The sequence below is a fragment of the Gymnodraco acuticeps genome, unplaced genomic scaffold (assembly GCF_902827175.1).
Source record: "Gymnodraco acuticeps unplaced genomic scaffold, fGymAcu1.1, whole genome shotgun sequence".
Taxonomy (NCBI): Eukaryota; Metazoa; Chordata; class Actinopteri; order Perciformes; family Bathydraconidae; genus Gymnodraco; species Gymnodraco acuticeps.
Genome location: NW_022992289.1, coordinates 1 through 19,767, shown reverse-complemented (window position 1 = coordinate 19,767; position 19,767 = coordinate 1). Strand labels below are relative to the sequence as shown.

Genomic DNA, 19,767 nt, shown 5'->3' with positions numbered 1-19,767 from the left:
TCCAGACTAAAGACTTTTATTTTTGTCGCTGCTTTTAATTGAACTATTCACATCTTAAACGGCACTGTCACTTTTATCCATGTATTTTTTCTTTTAATGTTTATTTTATTATCTTTTCTTTTTAATGACTGATTTAAAAAAAATTGTATAGCACTTTGAATTGCCTTGTGTTGAAAGGTGCTATATAAATACACTTGCCTTGCCTAATGACAGAGAAAGTGACAACATTCTTTTAAGTGCACTTGTGAAACTGCCAGTCATTAAATGCGTGTGAACAAATGTGTAAAATCAGAAGTAATCTGCTGTAGGCTACATACATCTCAAGGTTATGATACAGATCGATTGCAACAGTGTTAGTTTATATTGTTTCCAATATAAAGTAAACACTGCTCAGTAGGCTACATAAATGGGTAATACATTTATTTATTTAATCATTTATTTGGCAGGGACAATGTAAATAATGAACACTTAAAACATTAAAATGTGTCAAGAGTAACAGTGCCATATTTAGCTTTGAGCTCATTTCCATCCGCAGTCCCTCACATAAAACATTTAAGAAGTTTACATTTTACAAACAGCAAAAACAAAATACATGATATGCAAAAAGTGCGCAAGAGCAGCATACACAATATTTATGACATGGCAGTACAATATAGCAGCATCGACACATAAAGTGCAAGAGGACATACCCCTGTATTAAAGTGCATTTAGTGGTGATTGCACGTCTGTTTGTTTCTCAACCATTCTTTGAGTTGACCTTCAAAACTATTAAGAGTGGGACAATCCTGTATCTCAGTTGGGAGGCTATTCCACAATGAGCTGCCTTTAATGGAGAGGACATTTTGTCAAAAAGTGGTCCGTCTGCGGAGGACTTCACAGTGGTTTCTGACCTAGTGCAGCGTCCAGTGTCTCTTTCCTAATTAATTTAAGGTATTTTTTCTTGTAAGTGTTTCAGTTTATCATGCTTCAACTCAAGTCGTTAAAAAAAATTATGTCGTTATTTTCATATTTAATAAGAATTCAAGTGAGCTGAGATCAGACTTCTATTGTCAATTGTGCAAATAATAAAGAAATGTTTACTTGCTACTGAAATTGAAAAAAACAAACAAGTACATAACACAGACCACGTAACATCCATTTAAATGCCAGGGGGTTAAATAAGGATTCTCCTACTGTATTTAAAGTATTTGTTCTAGTGTTTCAGTGTAAACCGCAGTACGACTGTGTTTAGCCATAATCACATCAGTTGCTGAGACACGTGGACGCGCAACAGGGTTGTGCACACGCACGTTCAAGTAGAGTTGGACCCACATGCTCGTCCGCAGAGCCCAGTCAGCATTTGACTCAGTAGTGGCAGCAGGGGATCTAGGATTTCCACTTGTCAGATATAACTCCCCGTTACCGAAATCCAGTGCAGCCAAAATGTCAAAGTTGGACCAGATCCTTGTCCTTGACCCTCCCGTCGACCTCAAATTTAAAGGTAGGTAAATCAACATTTATTGGCGTGGTGGCGGAGAATTACCTGAGTTGAACGATTTCACACTCCCTCCAAGCAAATTTCGCTGCTAGTAAGCTAGCTAGCATTCACCGCCATTTTAAGTTAGCCAGGGAAAGAGACAGGCCGCTGTTTCCTCCTCGAGCTGTAGTGACGTGGAACGCCGGCGTGGCGAGCCTCTTGACCGGCTGCCATTTGTGACCTGCTGCCTGACAACACTTAGCAACGAGAGGTGGAAGAATGTGTGATAACTGCCTGGTGTTGTTTGCTAAAGTGAACACATAACGAAGTATCCTTAGTATAAACGTGAGCTACTAACGTTATGCTGTGGCTACAAGGTGTTAGCAACTTTTGTTTCCTTGGGGCTCAGCCTACCCTGACATGCTTAGCACTCGGACGTAATGTTGAGTTAAATTCACTTTTTTAGAGATAATTGTAGTGTCCAACCCGACATTTGTCATGTTTAACGTGTGAAGGAACTGACCGTTGGAATGACAAACTTTGCTAACTGACGTTAATAACGACAGCAACATTTAGTTAGCTCATTCAAGATTCAAAGGCTTTATTGTCATCAGTGGTGGCACAAGTATTCACATTCTTTACTTGAGTGAGTACTAATACCACACTGAAAATACTACCTTTCAAGTAAAAGTACTGCAACGAGAATGGTACTTAAGTAAAAGTATAATAAGAAAAATGTACTTAAAAGTATTTGGAGTTAAAGTACTCCTTGCCGAATAAACAATATACATATTTTAAATGTGTTAAAGCTAAAGCAGCAAATCTTCACATTTAAGGAGCTAGAACTGTGAAACGTTTTTTAAGAGAAAACGTCTTAGTGCTGCCACTTCATTTTCTGTTAACCCACTCATGGTGTTAGTTACTTGGATATAATGTTGAATGGTTTAATGTTTTTTTAAGTGTTGTGTGTGAAAATCTGAACTTTTAAAGGAAATGGTGAATACATCTGTAAAATAAATATATGGTAGTAAAAAGTACAACATTGGCTTCCAAAATCTTGTATAATAGGAGCAAAAAGTACCATGAATGTGTACTAAAGTATAATACTTGAGTAGATGTACTTTGTTACTTTCCACCACTGATTGTCATATGAACAGTAGGTACAGTGTAGTAATGGCATTACATAGATTAAGTCCCAGGCTCCTCCAACAATGCAGGAAGGAATAACAGAATATAAATTGAAAAGTGCAAGAGAATGTATCGGGACTAATGTGAAAGTAAATGCAGGGGAAGTTAAATGTATACATGTAAAATTGAATAAGAAGAGCTAAAAAATTGAATGTACAATTAAATACTGTACTGTGAAATAAAATACTGCTTATTGTAATAATAAATACAAATGTGAGATGCAAACAGGTGATGGTATAAGGTTGTGTTATAGAGCAGGGGTTCCCAACCCCCGGTCCGCGGACCGGTGCCGGGCCGCGAAATAGCTGTGAGTTTATCATAATATTTGCAGAATTATAAATATATAAAAATATTTTATCATATTTTTTTCAAAAAGTGTTTAATTTTCGCACCTATACCAGTCATATTATTTCATCCAGTAGTAGCCTAGTAAATCTTTCACCAGCAAAGAGTTGAAAATGGCTTTTATGATGTTCCGAGGGATTCGGCGGCTCAGCCTAAGGTCTCAGCCTCTTGCGCGCACAAGAAAGTTACCGGTGCGCCAAGTAGGAAGAGGAGCGCACAGGAGACAACCGTTTGATTGCAGACTGTTATGTTTATGTGGAGAAATGCAGTGCGTACATTATTTGAGATATATTTCGGACTTCATTTTAAGGACATGTCGGCCAGGGGTGTAGAGCTATTTGTTTAAGCACCGGATTGGCAAAACAGGAGAGTAAACCAGTCTGCCTTGATCTATGAATTCATGTCTGGGACTCACGGTATCTGCTGCAGCTCCTTATAGAAGGAAAGCCTCCTTCACTTCATGAAATGGCTGCAGCATCAGGAGGCAGCGAATATAGGCAGCGTATACTATACCAGCGCGCTGAGAGCTGTGCCTTTTTACGCACCGCCTTCGCTGTGTTTACCTTCATCAGAACAGCGAGTGACTGCAGGCTGCTACGTGTTAACCACACACACCTCTACACACATCGAACTGCCTGATTACTCCCCCTTTTATTAGTTTTATGAAGGAGATGTCCAGTCACCAAGGTGCATGATGTGTGTGTGTGTGTGTGTGTGTGTGTGTGCTCTGCTCAGCTCAGCTCTGTGTGTTCGGTGTGTTTGTGTCTGTCCGACACCAGCATTTGTTTTCAAATGACCATGAACAGTAATTTACACACATCTGGCTAACTCCATAGGTAACCTATATGCGGGTGTTCCCATAATAAGTTAGTTTAATCTTAATCTCGATGTAGTGCTAAATGCTGTCGGAGTGCACTATGAACGACACTATCATATCTTCTGAAAACAAATGCCACACACACACACACACACACACACACACACACACAGGCGACCGGACATCTCCTTCATAATGCGCCTTCTCCTCGTTTTCCCAGCATTCACTGGATTATCCGTAAATCATACAAACAAAACCAAAATGTTGATTTATCTGTTTTCCCGTTTTGGTTTAAAAACTGAATAACGTCGGTTTTCCGTTTTTAAGAAAAACCAAAAAACACCGGTTCTTTTTTAAACGTTGTTAATATGTTTTGGATGCATATTGTTCTAGTATTTGTTCAGGCTGTTGCATACAATTAGCCTCTGTTGCTGCCTGCTGGTGGTGAGTAAATATTAAAATCAGTTCAAATTGACAACCGGTCCGCGATTTTTTTTTTTTTTAATGGATCTGCCGGTCCTTGGCACAATAAAGGTTGGGAACCCCTGTATTAGAGCTCAGGAGTTTTAAGTCTCATGGCCTGTGGGTTAAAACTGTCCCTCAGTAATTTCTTATTTAGTTCTCCATGTACAGTCAGTCAAGTATTCTGGTTAAATTGTGTTGACAGACAACCTTACAATCACAGTAAAGCAAAGCAGTCCACACATTAGATTACCACAGTGATTGTTTGCCTGTCCATGATAACGTTCATTGATGTGTCGGTGAACTGTTGCTCATATAGCTTGGCTTGCTTGCTAATGCAAAAGTTGATATATTGCTAATGCTCTAGCTAGATATTTAGCTAGCTGCTCTACTAGCCAGTGGTGTAAAGTAACTCTACATTTACTCAAGTATGTACTTAAATACCATTTTGAGATTCTTCTACTTTACTTGAGTATTTCAATTTGTAGCTGCTTCGTACTTCTACCCCACTACAATTCAGAGGGAAATAATGCACTTTGACTCCACTACATTTATTTAATATCTTTAGTCAGTTTGGAGATTTATAGAAAATAATGTGAAATATTAACAACCCTTTTAATAAGACTTTATTTACACCTGGAGTAACATTCACAAGCTAATATGAACTAGCTGCACCTCTACCAGCTGTATGTAACTCTGAAATGGACCAATTTCCATAATGAGTACTCATACTTTTGGTACTTTAAGTATATTTTGATTGTAATAGTTGGATACCTTTTACTTGAGTAACATTTTGTATTACATTTTTACTTGTAACAGAGTATTCCTATCCTATACTGTGGTACTTCTACTTAAGTACAAGATCTGAGTACTTCTCCCATCTCTGTTTACGACAAACTTTGTTTAGCATTTTGCAGCTGAGGTGTTAGAAGTAGACATACTACAAACAAACTGAAATAAAAGTCCTGAATTTAAAATCTTACTTATGCAAAAGTATTGTCATCAAAACATACTTAAAGTACTGATGTGCGTATTGTCCTATTTTCCATCATATAAATGACTTGATTATTATTTTTGATGCATTAATGTGTTCATCACAGCTGGTTAAAGTGTTGCTACATTTAATTACTTTATGTACTAGTACTAGTGGATATACTAACCTTAATATTTATTTATCACAGTTTATCTATTAGTTTATGCATATTTTGTATTTGCTTATCATTTGAAAGTGACTAGTAACCAATTTAGTCGAATAAATGTTGCGAGTACAATATTGGCTTCCAAATCGTAGTATAAGCATAAGGTACCATAAAATAAGAATACTCGAGTATACAAGTACCCCAAAGGAGTACTTGAGTCAATGTACTTCAATACATTACACCACTGTTTTGAGGACATTTCTCATGGCTTCAGAAACTCCCGTAGCTTAAGTTTCAACTGTTGCTCTTGTTATAAAGTAACCATTACAAGTCATTGTGATAACAGCTAACAGTAACACCGTATTGTCCTGATGTAAGTACAGTTTCAGGGAAGTCTGTCAAAACCACGGTGTTGTAAAACATTCCTAGCAGTTGAAGGATTTATCGTGAACATTATTCATTTCAATCCAGAATTATTTAACTTTAATTGCATTTGTCCCAGTCTCTGCTGCAGACTTATTTGTTTCTATAAGACACTGTTTTATTGTTGATGGACTGTCATTGAACCACAAATCTTTCAGCCCATTTTCTTGCTGACACTAAATGCTGATTGTTAGTTAGGACTAGGTATGAGTGGATACTGATTGCAGCCTGGACATGACAGGGCTGTAGGAAAGGTCACCAGTTCAAATGGCAGATAATACACTGCAAAACAGCTTTGGGTGGGGGGGGAAGTCACAGAGATGTTTTAGGGAGGAGGTGTCCTATTTGAACTTTACACCTCTTAAGAACACAGACCGAGAAGAAGCGGGAAAGCCTTTGTTGACCCAAAAACATGCAAACATTTCTCTACTTTTCTTTAAAATGAACAACTTTATTTTCCAGTTATAAAAAATGATCATTTCTGCTACTAGTAAGCCTGACCGCATCATCGGGTATAGGGTGATGAATGGAGCATGCCAGTCAATGAAATTGGAAAGGGACACAGCTTAAATAAAACTCGTGATAAATTGACTTTAAAACTAGCTAGCTGAAATGTTAGAGTAGTGGTGACTTGAGCATCTGTTCGATCTAGAGCTTAATAGTGCTTTATCAGACATCTTCAGTGAAATGTTGTTACGGATACATAACTAACTCAAAACTTAAACCCTTATACAAAAATGAATGTTTGTCCTTCAGCCAAACCCTAGGTTATTTTGACATTTAGTCTGATGGCAGAGACGTGGCCTGTCATGATCTAATCATGTCATGGAATCCCTCCTTTTTATCGGATCAAAAAAAGATGTTTCTCCCAATTAGACTTTTTCTGCTTTGTCACAAGGTTTACATTTTCTGTACATCGGGCAGGTTAAACTTGTACCCTCTGTTTACTCACTGGAATAGATGCAAGGTTGAGTTGCTAAATTATCATTCATTGATCATCATTTATTAGCTCATATTCTAAACCATTTTACTGAGAAAAAACTATTGTAATCTAAGAAATTAGAATGGAAATGATAATGATATTATTATGAATTGTAAATAAAAATGTTACAAAACTGACTTGGAGCTACACCAGTGCTGCATCAGCTTAATTTATAAAGGTTTTCTGTAGTCAAGGTGGGTTACAGAGGAAAACTAAATGGTGCCTATTTAGTCTTTGAGAAGCAATATGAGTAGAAGAAAGATGACCACCTCTCCTTTACTGTCACTGAGGCCGATCTAAATTGGTCTGCTTGTATATCCGAGAGCTGCTCTGCTTTAGAGCCTCTGCTGGGAGTCCTCCAGTGAGCTAGAGGGGGCAGCCCTCCTTTCCTTAGCTGGTATTTTTAGATAAGGACAGGCCTGGGGGACCCTAACTCAGTTTACAGGCAACGAGATGAGAGAGACGGTGCTAACGCTGCTTGAGCAAAGTTGGCTTCTCAGATTTAAGCAATGGATGCAGGTTATGTGGGTGTATGTCTGATGTGCACAACTGCTTTACAGTCTTTTATCTGTTTTAGTAATACTCGCCACATACTTTCTACACATTACTTCAGGCAACCTTAAATTCTTTCCTGCATAGTTTGGAGGAATGGATGACGAGCTGTAAGTATCATACCTGCCATGTACTTTTGCTCTGTCAGTTACGTTCTTTTTTTACTTCTCTCCTTACTCATTCAAAACACTCTGGGCTTAGACTTACACAATGACACTTTGTCAACAATAAGGGTCAATTGACAGGTAACAGGTAAATCATTGCATCTTGTGTATGGCAATCACACATCAGCAAGTGTATATAAGCAGTACGTTAGTTTAAATAACCTGGTTAGGTCACAGCAGGAAGCTCCTCGTATCTTCTGCCATTCGTTCGATAAAAAAGACATACAGGAAAAACTAAGATGTTGGAAGCAGGGATTGTTCATAGAAATATCAGATGTTGCAGAGAATGTTTTTCAGGTTTGTAGGAATGCCTTTGTGACGCACCCGTGTTCAAACAACGCCTTCAGTCATCACCAAAACTCTGCGTGTTAGCTTTAACTGGCTGGAGCCTCTCCTATCGGGTCATGCTTCACTTCTTATCTTTATAAACACTGGAGCTAAGGGAAGGTTGGACATAGGCTTTGCCAACTCAGCTATAACCAAGCTATGATGTCTTTTGAAATGTTTTTATGATTTATACAAAGCAGAAGATTCTGAACTCACCATCATATTTTGAATTGATTGGTTCTGAAGAAACTATGTATGCGGGTGTGAATCTTACATAATTTATTTTGATTGTTATTCTTAGGCTCATGATTTCATTCAATATCAATCCGATGCTAATATCAGGAGAAATGAAAGCTGAGTAAATTGTTCATGTACACACACAAAGGCAAAAGATACAATTATTCATGCGCACAAATAAACAGTTTGATCATGTATTAATTCTCACTTCTTTCAAGACTAACAGGTTCATGTTCTGTCGCCGGCTAGCAGTAGTTTTATTTTTCACGTGGGGGAGCTCAGATTCTGGTGACTGAGAGAACTTAATGCATCACTTCTTTGAGCGATGTGTTAACTGACCTTCGTTAGCCCAACAACCAGTGATTGCCTGTCTGTGTCATGCAAAACACTTTTCTCAATAAAACCTGCATTTGTTTTATCTGAACCAAACCAGTTCTTGGCCCAAAATCAGTTTTGGTTTCTGATGACCTGACAACTGCAGTGTTTTCCTTTTTTTAAATTGTTCCACTGTGAGTGAAGTTCTATGAAACCAAAGTTTATATTAGAAATTGTGACATCAACATAAAAACTTGACAGGTGAATTTCAAATGATGTAGAAGGCAAAACCGTTTGACGTCACCCGAAGACCCCATGATATTATGTAACCATGCATCATGGGATATTTTTTCTTTCCAGACTTCAACGCTAATTCCGCTACTGATCGAGTTTTGTTCATCTTGGCATCAAAAGTTTCACGATATGGCTCCTCAAAGCTGGATGGTGCTGACCGTGGTTAAGGTCTTAATTTGAAGCGAGCTCTGTCACAAGATGTAGAGCTAATCAATGATCTCCTGATGTACAACCTGTGCAGGACATGATCATAATATTTGTTTGAGTCTCCTGATCTTCCTGATCGTCTCATGCTAAGCTTTGCATGTGTAGGTAATACCCGTCCATCAGGCACGAAAGTTCAGTGATTTGATAATAATATTAAGTTTTTTACAATTGTAACTAACGATGCATTTCCTTAAACGAGGTGCTCTCAAAAATGTCTTTCAAATGAGTTGTAAGTAGCTGGAAAGTCTTCAGTAATACATGAGTATTATCATGATCTTTATAAACTAAAGGATATTGCAAGTCTTTGATGTTCAAAGAAGTAACACTGGTATTTTATCCATTTGTAGTTGTTCCTGGTGTTTCTTCATTCATAGCCTGTTTTAAGTGTTAACAGTAGAACTATCCTGCCATCCAGCTTTAAGCCAAGAAAGTGAGTATTCAATTAGGCCTGACTGTATTTTTCAGTTCATCTTTTTTAAGTTATTTGGCGGTGCGTACCTTGGCAAAAACATTGCAGGCCTTATGTGTGTTTAATGGATAAGGTTTAACTTATACATATTGAATTTACTCAGGAAGGTGGTGTTGATTGAATTTGAACATGTAGTTTCAATGTTAACATGCAACCAGGGCTCGAGCTTAAGGACGTCCCGTCGTCCGGGGCCGGAAAAAATAGTGTCGGGGAGGATAAAAAATAATTTTGGGACGAATTTGGGACGAGAGTTAAAATAAAAATACCCTGCTAACTCTACTACAAACAGCGATGAAAATGTGTAGCACACAGTTATTAAACCTCCTTGTCAACATAAACACACACGCACAAAACATTTAGCAACCCGCGAAATACACACACACAGTACGTAGCTACAGCTGTTCGCGGGTCTAGCTATGTACTGAGTGTGTGTATTTTGCGGGTTGAGTGATGTACAATGGCATCCCGTGGAGGAATTCTGAAATGTTTTACCGTTAATCACAAAAACGCACAGCAGAACCAGACCCTGGAGCGCCGGCCTCTTTATTTACTTACTCCTCTTCATCCCCTATGGGTAATAAGGCTGAGAAGAGAACCCTCCATCGTATTTAGTCCTTAGCAATATGCTGCGCCTCTCCCCACGTAGGGACGGGTACCGAGCCCCGGTATTTAACGGGCCCCGGGCCGGAATTATTAAAGACAGTGGTGGTAACGTTAAGCTCCGACGTTATCGGACTTTTTATCGGTACTGGAGACATTTAAAAAATATGTCATGTATTATTGCTACATACACATTATATCGCAGTTTTAGTTTAGACAACTCCGTTTCTAATATGCAATAAGACTACAACATGCGTCTATGATGTATTTTCGAGCTTTCCAATCCAGACGAGATCTCTCTCTCCCGTCTGTGTGCGAGGGGGCGGGCCGTTTGTAAAGGTCTCCTGACTGTGTTACAGACTGTCATCCTGGTTAGTGGTTACTCTGGGCTCTGTCTTCAGGTTGGATTGTTTTGTTAATTGGATGGGACTTGATTGGATTCAATATTAGAGTAATTTTTTCGTGTGTTTGTTTAAATATATTTGGCCTTGTTTATGTGATTGAATGATTTACTCAAATAAAAAGGTTGATGAATTATCATCTAATGTTTTATTTATGTTAAAGGTCACTTTGAATGATTTTAACTAATGATAATGTAGAAAAACTGACATTTTAAATTCGGGACGGTCCACATTAATTTCGGGACGGCTTAGATTGTATTTCGGGACGGTTCCGGGAGGATGGTGAAAAAAGTGAGTCGAGAGCCCTGCATGCAACGTATTTCCCCTTAGTTTTTTTGCATTCAAAATTGACTAAAAAAATGTGGATCCATTGAATAGGGATACAACATGTTGGATTTGGCAGGGGTTTTCCAAATGATTGTTGCTAACTACCTACCAATACAAAGTGCTACTTCAAAAACTTGGAGGGCGGGCTTTGTCACATATGAGAATAGCTGCTCCATCTAACAGTTGTTGTGTGTTCCCTCAGGAGTAGGCCGGTCACAATAATACATTTTGTTGGACGAGACATTTTCCTGTAAATTATTGCGATAAACGATGATATTGTCGGCACCGTTGTCAGACCATTTTAGATCACTGACATAATGATAATATGTAATAATAATTGAAGTACATCCTTTCAAACAGAACTTTTTTATTGAACATTCAACATTGCAAATTAAATGTGAAATAATATTCAGATATATAAATTATATATAATAAATAAAACAAATACATTAAATTATGAAACATTTATTAAATCACACACAACCTAAACAATACATTAAATAGTCTCTCCTCTCTCCCTCTCTCTCCTCCTCTCTCTATCTCTCTATATAAGGTAGATATATATAGCTATATATATATAATGAGATATTGATATATTATATAAATATATCATTTATATCTATAGTATCTACGGTATATATATCTATCTCAGATCTTTTCTTCTCTCTCTCTCTCTCTCTTCTCTTCTCTCGGTCTCTCTCTCTCTCTCGGCTCTCTCTCTCTTCTTCTCTCTCTCTCTCTCTCTCTCTCTCTCTCTCTCTCTCTCTCGGGTCTCTCTCTCTCTCTCTCTGTCTCTCTCTCAAATAAATATGAGCACACAATGTCTCACGAGCACAAAAAACCTCCTTAAAACAACAGTCCACTGTCCATACAAAGACCCAGATGCCTCAACAGGCCATATCCAAATCTGTATTTCTAAGTTTTCGAGCAAGGAACACCAACATGTTTGCATTGTCGGGCAAATGCATCTTTGATTGTAAACTGCCGGGAAGGTGGGGGCTCTCCATCTCCAGCTGCCGTGTTTGCTCCCAGCTGGGGAAACGGAATGGGTAGGTTAATAATAATAATTTCAATTTATATAGCGCCTTTCACGAAACCCACGGACGCTTTACAATGGGAACTAACTAAATACAACAACAGGTAATAATCATACAGATACATAGGTTGTGTTTCAGGTGCAGTTTAAGGTTGGTCGTATTGCTAGCTTTTGTTGCTACCTTTTTTAAACAAATGCGACATACCGGCTCGTTCAAGTCCGTAGGTTCGCCTTGTTGATTTGGCTAAAATCCAAAATATTCCCACACCGGAGATGGAGTTAGGTTTTGCGTAGTAAGTCACACGTTGTCTCCTGCTTGTCTCTATAGGCGCATTCACTCTTTAGTTCTCATGTAAACGGCAATTTATCGAGGTCCGAAAAGTTATCGAGTTCATTTTTATTTATCGTATGATAAGTCAATGAATTGCTTATCGCGACAGGCCTACTCAGGAGAGAGTACTCCAAATACAGAAATAATAATGCACTTGTGTTTGTCTTTCTTTTCCCACCAGGTCCTTTTACAGATGTAGTCACCACCAACCTTAAACTGAAGAACCCCTCTGACAGAAAAGTCTGTTTCAAAGTGAAGACGACTGCGCCGCGCAGATACTGTGTACGGCCAAACAGTGGTGTCATTGATCCTGGAGCAACTGTCATTATCTCTGGTATGTTTTTCAGATGTTTGTATTTATTACCTGCCTTTTTGCTGTAAGTTTAGGGAGATGGTGGGGAAACCTTTGAGGGAAACTGTCAGGAACATGTTGCAAAATGGGTCACAGTTCAAGAAGGTCAGACGCTCAGTGGAAGCAGTTTTTACCCAGTCAAATCCACAGAGTCCATCATTGGACACTCCAATTACCAAATTCGACAACTTTCCGTTTTCTTTTATAAAAATGCACAATCATTTCAAAGTATTTTACATACGATATCGTATTAATATACAAAACCATAGGTACTGAAACATAAGCCGACTTATTCATCAAAACATAGACATGTATGATTGGAGAATAGTTGTCTACCTTTTAATGATGCCTTAATGCAATGAAGACGGTAAGGTGAGCGAAGTGGAACAGCCTTTAAGGAAACATGATTTAAAACCTCTGGACCTATGGGCAAATGTAGGTTTTCAATCAGCTCTTTAGGGTCAAATTGGCCTCAATGGAGCTACTGAAACTCTGTTCATTGGTTTATCGACTCGTATTAAGGACAGTTTCCTTGGCCAAATTGGTGAAATGTAAAGTTTCCTTCAGTAACTGCTAGGGATGCTCCGATCGATCGGTCGGTGCTCTCTATAAAGGCCGATCAGGAGAGCCGATCACATGACGTAAAATACATGACACTTTTCTCTGTGCGGCAAAACAAACTCGCCAAAATGGCTTCACCGGTCTGGCAGTATTTTAAGGTGTCCGAAAAAGACAGTAAAATAGCGGTATGCAATGTGTGTGAAGCAGAAATCCTGCAGCTCCACCCGCTGTGACGCAAAACACACACTAAGAGTTAGACCTAACACACATAGCTATTTGATCTACCTCTGGAACTAGCTAAACTAGTTATACATATGTTTATTCTTCACTGTCGGGTCCCTCATTACTGGATCAGTGAGCTGCATGAGATACTGACGGGCTGTCAGGGGAGAGAGGAAAAGAGAGCGCTTCCGCTCATTTCTCCCGTGTTATTATCCGAAGTTAATGTAAACTTGAATAATGTACTTCATTTGAATCTAATAATTATGTTGTTTGTGGAAGCACATCATGTATTCATAGAACTTTTCGATCCGTTACGATTATAAACGGAAGGAATATAAAAAAGAGCCCCATTAACTGAGTTTTAAACATCACTTTAAATGGAAGATCCCCATAGCCCCCACCCACCCCATCGGATCGGCCGATGCTGATTCCGGCGATCGGCCCCAAAATTCCCGATCGGAGCATCCCTAGTAACGGCAGACTGCTTAAATAGCTGTAATGCGCTTTAATGATAACATCGAAATGTCCAAGGGTAACCTCTTCCACTGCTCCTACATCCTGATCCACTTGTCTTCTGTCCTAGGGTTTTCACAATATCAAAAATATGACTGATACATTACCTGCCTAAAGTTCATTCTAAACTGAAAATGTTTAGGAAAAAAGTGCCATATTTTGTCCGGGAGTCATATTTTTCTAAATAAAACACTTTCATTCTTTAAGTACCAAAACTAATAAAATGGGGTATTGTCCCAGTATCCCAAAACCTGATTAGTATCGGTATTCTGTGCAACATTTCTCTGCTCGGCATGTTCCAAACATTTGTATTATATCCAGAACGATGACATAATACACTGGTCATGTGTGAAGTGATTAAGGCAGCTGCTTAGTAAACACATTACCAATGTCCTTTGTAAATGACATTAACTCAAGCGGCAGCTGTAGCTTTTATGTTGAAAATGTACATTTTATTCACCTTTTTTATTACATTTAGAAGATAAAATGTTAATGTTTGTCAGGAGATAATAGTATGATTGAGTTAAAGAAAAACACATGATGGGGATTTTAACTTTTCTTTACCAGCATTATTTATTAGATAGCCTTCGATGTGGGAGGAATGTACCGTTTGAGATTATCATAGAAATAGTGATTTCCTGCTGACGGATGAATTATGCTAAATATGTAAGCTACAACTTCTTCTACTCAGGGATGCCTTTACCTAAATGTTTTAACTGTGATCATTGTTTCTTTTGCAGTTATGCTACAGCCCTTTGACTATGACCCCAATGAGAAAAGTAAACACAAATTCATGGTGCAGACCATTTTTGCCCCATCAACTGTTTCTGACATGGATTCATTGGTAAGTGTTTTTATTTACTTTTAAGACTTTTCCCGAAGTTGTTTTTTTAAAATCAATATAGCACAACATCTACTTATCTTGCGTTGTGTCACTAACCTTCTTATTGTTTGAAAAGTCTCACACCTTCTTAAGCTTTGAGATGATTCAAAAGCTAGAAATATCTCTGTGGGTTCCTAAGGTGTACATCTCGGCTCCCAAAAAATAAGGAACCAAACCAGTCGCATTAAAAACAATTATTCAAACTAAAGCTTGAGCAACTTTGATTTGATAGATTATTACCAAATGAGAGTAGGTCAATAAATGGATGAAAACAATTTTAAAAAAGTATCCAAAATACAGTGTGTGTGTTATATTCTGCAGTTTACAGTAAACTCAAAATAAGTCTTCAAATAATATTAAAACAGACCAATGGTAACATAACTCCATTGTTTACACTGAAAACCCAATTTCAATTGTTTATTGAACCATTTAACTTATTTAATACAGTTACAACTTGGTTGTTATTAAATAAAATAATCTGTAAAATATACTATTTTGTATTTTAAGTCTCGATCTCTCCCATTGTAACCGTAGCACTGAAACCTGCCAAAAGCACATCTATCAGTGAATACAATGTGAAACCCTAACTTCCACTCAAAATGTCACTTTAAATATTCGACAGGACTCTCCAAAAACAGGTTATTAGTCTTTTCGACACCACTACTAATTATGCCTAAATCAGTTTATATATAAATAAGGAATCTGAATGTTGTCCTCATTTATGATAAGGATAATTGGCATTCTAGTGAGTTGCCATGCAAAGCTCTGTGCTCTTAGATAAGTCTGCTATGGTAAAATAACAAACAAGCAGTGATGCATTCTGGGTTGTCCACCAGAGGACAGCACAGGCTTAGTCAGGCGCTGAAACATTCACATGAAGTCATGTTCATGAACTGGCTTGTCTTGGATGAGGAGCACAATCCAGGAAGGAACAACGTTAGGACTGCGCCTCAAAAGTCAACTGGAATCTGGAGTCTTCTTCAGGGACATTAGTTTCATTACTGATCTGTGTTATATATTGTGACACAAAAATATATCTCTTACCATAAAGCAACCCTGGGCTTTACGAGCATTTTTAATACCAAGCACCTTTGTAATTCAGTTTATAAAACAACAAATGTTTCAGATGTCAGGAGCAGACCTAAAACCAATTTAAAATATGTACACTTGTTTTTGTTTTAGATAAATTACAGATTATAATTCTTTTTGAAGGAGTCTGTGCATGTTTAATGTAATGTCCATAGATTCAGGGCTGCATTGTATGTGAATAGGACTGGTCAAAACGTGTGTGTGTGTGATCCAGCTGCTAGCAGTTGGAGTTGATGAATAACATGCCCATTTTTCATCTCCACCAGTGGAAAGAGGCAAAACCAGATGATCTCATGGATTCCAAGCTGAGATGTGTTTTCGAGCTGCCTTCTGAAAACGATAAAGTGGTAAGAGGTGCTGCCGCACATTAAAAACGGCTTACTTTCACATAATCAGAATCTGAAGTGTGATTTAGTCGCTGAAGGACACATTTTGAATACTCAACTTTGAACATTTGCAGAAAATCAAAGAATTCCATAAAGGGAAAAACATTTGGGGAAAATCCACAGCTATAATATCAATGAAGTATAGGGTGCCGTTCTGATGAGAAACCCGGCCTATGTTTAATTGTTTAAAGAAAATACAAAACCGTAGCTTCTGGTTTTCTTTCCCTCTAATGTGAGTGTTTCTTACTCTTGACACCAGGTCCCTCTGTCAGAGTTTAACAAATGTGCCTTCTGCACTGCATTTAGCATTTTAGCAGATAATGTCACTTGCTGCCTAAATCAAGCGCTCCAGTGTGAATACCAAGCGCAGCTGCATAGAAAGCTTTCCATTTTTACATCAAGCCCTAGTTCAGAGTCAAATAAGTCGTGTGTTCACAATAAAATCGATGGTTTAGACTATTATTGAGAGACATGGTGAACCCTTGCATCTTAAATGTAATTTCATTTAGCATTTCAATTCATTGTGTTTCTTATGATTTGCCAATCCCTAAGTCAAACATGACACACACCAACTTAACCTTTATCTGAGTGTTTGCAAAAAAGCTATGTACATTTTATCACATGCCGTTAAAAGGTGGATTGCATAAATGTTTTCTTAGTTAACAGGCTACACTGTGAATTCTAGGAGCCTGTAATAATGAGCTCTGTGTTTTCAGGATTTATATAAGCAGTGCCGCCGAACAGCTCAGCAGGTCCTCACAGTTGAGGTGGAAAATGCAACCAGGGCAAGCCAGATTTAGCTTACGTTAAGAGGCTCGACAGTGAGGATATATGGACTGCTGAGGCAACACGGTATCTGCTCTCTGCTGTGGCACGTGGAGCTCCTAGAGCAGGGGTCGGCAACAGGCGGTCCGCGGTCCGGGTCCGGACCCAGACGCTGACCTATACGGACCCGGACTTATAATCAATACATTAATAGGAGATTTCAATTTTGACGGGACGATTCTATTTTAACCGCTGCCGACGGGGGCCGAAAGAAACGAGTGAGCGATACAGGGAGAGAAACACAGAAGAAGAGATGAGAGAGCAGCAGAGAGAAGCGGAGAGGAAAGTGAGTGAAGAGAATAATTAGCGATACAGGGAGAGGAGAGTGAACAGGCGTGTTAGCGGCAGACAGGGAGAGACAAATAATTACACATGGCGCTCTCCAAGAAGAGGAAAGTGGACAGTGAGAACAGAGCTTTTAACCCTGAGTGGACTCGTTCATGTTCATCCTGCCCACTGGGAGCACAGAGCCAGTGTGTCTCGTTTGTTCAGAGACCGTGGCGCTCATTAAAAGTGCCAAAACGCCACTATGAGACAAAACACAAAGTGTTTGACCAAACATTCCCTCTCAAGTCAGAACTGAGGTCACAACAAATAAATATCGTTCCAGGGCAGGCTAACCGAGGCTAACCAATGAGCACCTGCATGTGTGTATGAGAATGGCCCTGACACCATTTCAGCCCAGATCTAAACTCCTGGCAGGACAAGCTTGAGCTCAATTCTCGCACTGAATAAAAAACAAAGTGAGAGAGGGACTGCAATATAAGAGGGAAAGAAAGAGAAACTTTAAAACCGTTCAATTGTTATGATGTGTAAAGACTGATATTGTTCTATAATCGGCTGAAACAGTTAAGTCATGATGTGGAACGGTTAACAAAGAAAAAGGGAAACTCAAGCTGCTGCTACACTTTATTTTATTTATCTAAAATGAAGCACTTTTAAGATGCACATATTTTCAAAAGCTATTTTATTTATTTTACTCTATTTATTTTTAAATGCAGCCCGAGAGGAACATTACACATATCCACAGTATTTACTGTATATCTGTGTAGTTCAATGTTAATTGACAAAATATATATAAATATTGTTGTTTATTAATTGTACTTTCTTTCTTTGATTGGCAGTCAGTTGTTGATTACATGCAGACGTTAAGCTGCAGGCTACTTCAATATATATCACACTAATTCATAAATCAAGTTAGACATTTTGAAGCTCAGGACCTTTGCATGGGGACATTTTCTCTAACTGGACCTCGTTGAATTTTAGTTGAATACCCCTGTCCTAGATCAGTGTTTCTAAAACTTTTTCATGCCAAGGACCACTTAACCAATAAAAAAACACTCGCGGACCACATAACTCCACAAATATCCAAAAACACATTGTTTTTTACAAATCGCCTGAAAATGGTACAAACAAGTGGCCACATGTGTGATGAAGGTGTTTATCTGGGCTATATCATGCAATTGAAAGTGAAACTTAAGCTCGCTCCATTGCGGAGATATTCTCGCGAGAGAGCGGAAAACTTTAATTAATTAATTCATTTCAAATGTGAAATTTTACCAATATACTCACGGACCACTAGGGGGCGCTCACGGACCACCAGTGGTCCGCGGACCACACTTTGAGAAGCACTGTCCTAGATGATGTGCAAACTGTTAAGTATGTAGCTTTGTAGGATGTAGAGTAAGAGCTAATGTTATAATGTTGACATTTCGGAGCAACATTTCTTTAGTATTGAAGAATGAGTTATCAAACAAAAATAAAATGTTTTTCTTTTAGTATCAGAAATTCTGAAGAACAGAGAGTACTGGTTGACCGAGTTTTAAAGATGGATCTGTGAGGCAAAAGGAATAATCCCACGCTCTGTTAATCACTAATTATACCAGATGAAGCCTGAGGGAAATATAAAGCGACCACAAGTTATTGTCCGTGTTGAGGGAATTAGTTTTTAGGTTTAGACAACATCCAAGAACTTGCCAGATTTTAAGTATTGTTGATTTTACACAGTTAGTGAAGGAAGTGTGAAGTGATGTGTTAGGACAATAACCTTAGTTGATTTTTGGGATGCTTGAATATACTTTGTCGGTGCCTACATTAATAAAACACATGTTCCCACTTGTTAACCCCAGTCTCAGGCCCACACCCTCTCTGTGTGACAGAAGAGGACCGTCATTTAAGATTGGTCATCCATGTGTTTGTTGTTGCCCTTTATTGATATCACGTGGTAGAAAAAGGAGCTAGGCCTTGATGTTTCTCCACATAAATGCTTTCCTTGGCTTGCGGTACAAGGCATAATAACATCATATCCTGTCTGTGTATTGATTGTCAACCCTCATCTACAATACAGTTGTTGTATTTTCACTACAAAGCGCTCTCCATGCCGTCATGTTGTCCGTCCCATGAAACAAAGCCACATCAAACCCGACCTCTGGAGCGACGCATTTCCTCGCTGGTCTCTTTGATCTGTGAGCTTCTGAGCCTCAGACATGCTGCCTTTCTCTGGCTCAGCCTCCCGTCTCGAGGCTAACCTCCCTACTTAGCTCCGGGCATGCTGGATTTCACTTCAGTGGTTCTCTCTCTCTCTCTCTTTACTCGTTGGGCAGAATGACGTGGAGGCGACCAAAGCAGCCCCGGTGATGAACTCTGCGAAGTCCGACTCCTCAGCATCCTCGGTGCCTCTCACTGCCTCCCTGGACGACCCGGAGATGAAGAAAGTGATGGAGAAGTGCAAGAGGCTGCAGAATGAGATGAACAAGATGACCGACGAGAACCGGCAATTAAAGGTTGGATGTGTAAATATATTATATTCAAGATGAAACTTTGTCGCAGTCATTTTGACTTTCCAAAGTAAGACAAACACAGGT

At 38.8% G+C, this 19,767-nt stretch overlaps 1 protein-coding gene across 1 annotated transcript; it reads left to right on the top strand.

The window, feature by feature from the left end:
- Positions 1–1,269: 1,269 nt before the first annotated feature.
- Positions 1,270–19,686, top strand: vapal (VAMP (vesicle-associated membrane protein)-associated protein A, like; the record flags this gene model as incomplete). The annotated part of the gene is given in 5 exon segments (XM_034207853.1): positions 1,270–1,480; positions 12,254–12,406; positions 14,461–14,564; positions 15,959–16,039; positions 19,507–19,686. Coding segments are annotated over 5 exon segments (687 nt in total), but the record flags the coding sequence as incomplete, so codon positions are not given.
- Between the last annotated feature and the right edge of the window lie 81 nt (positions 19,687–19,767).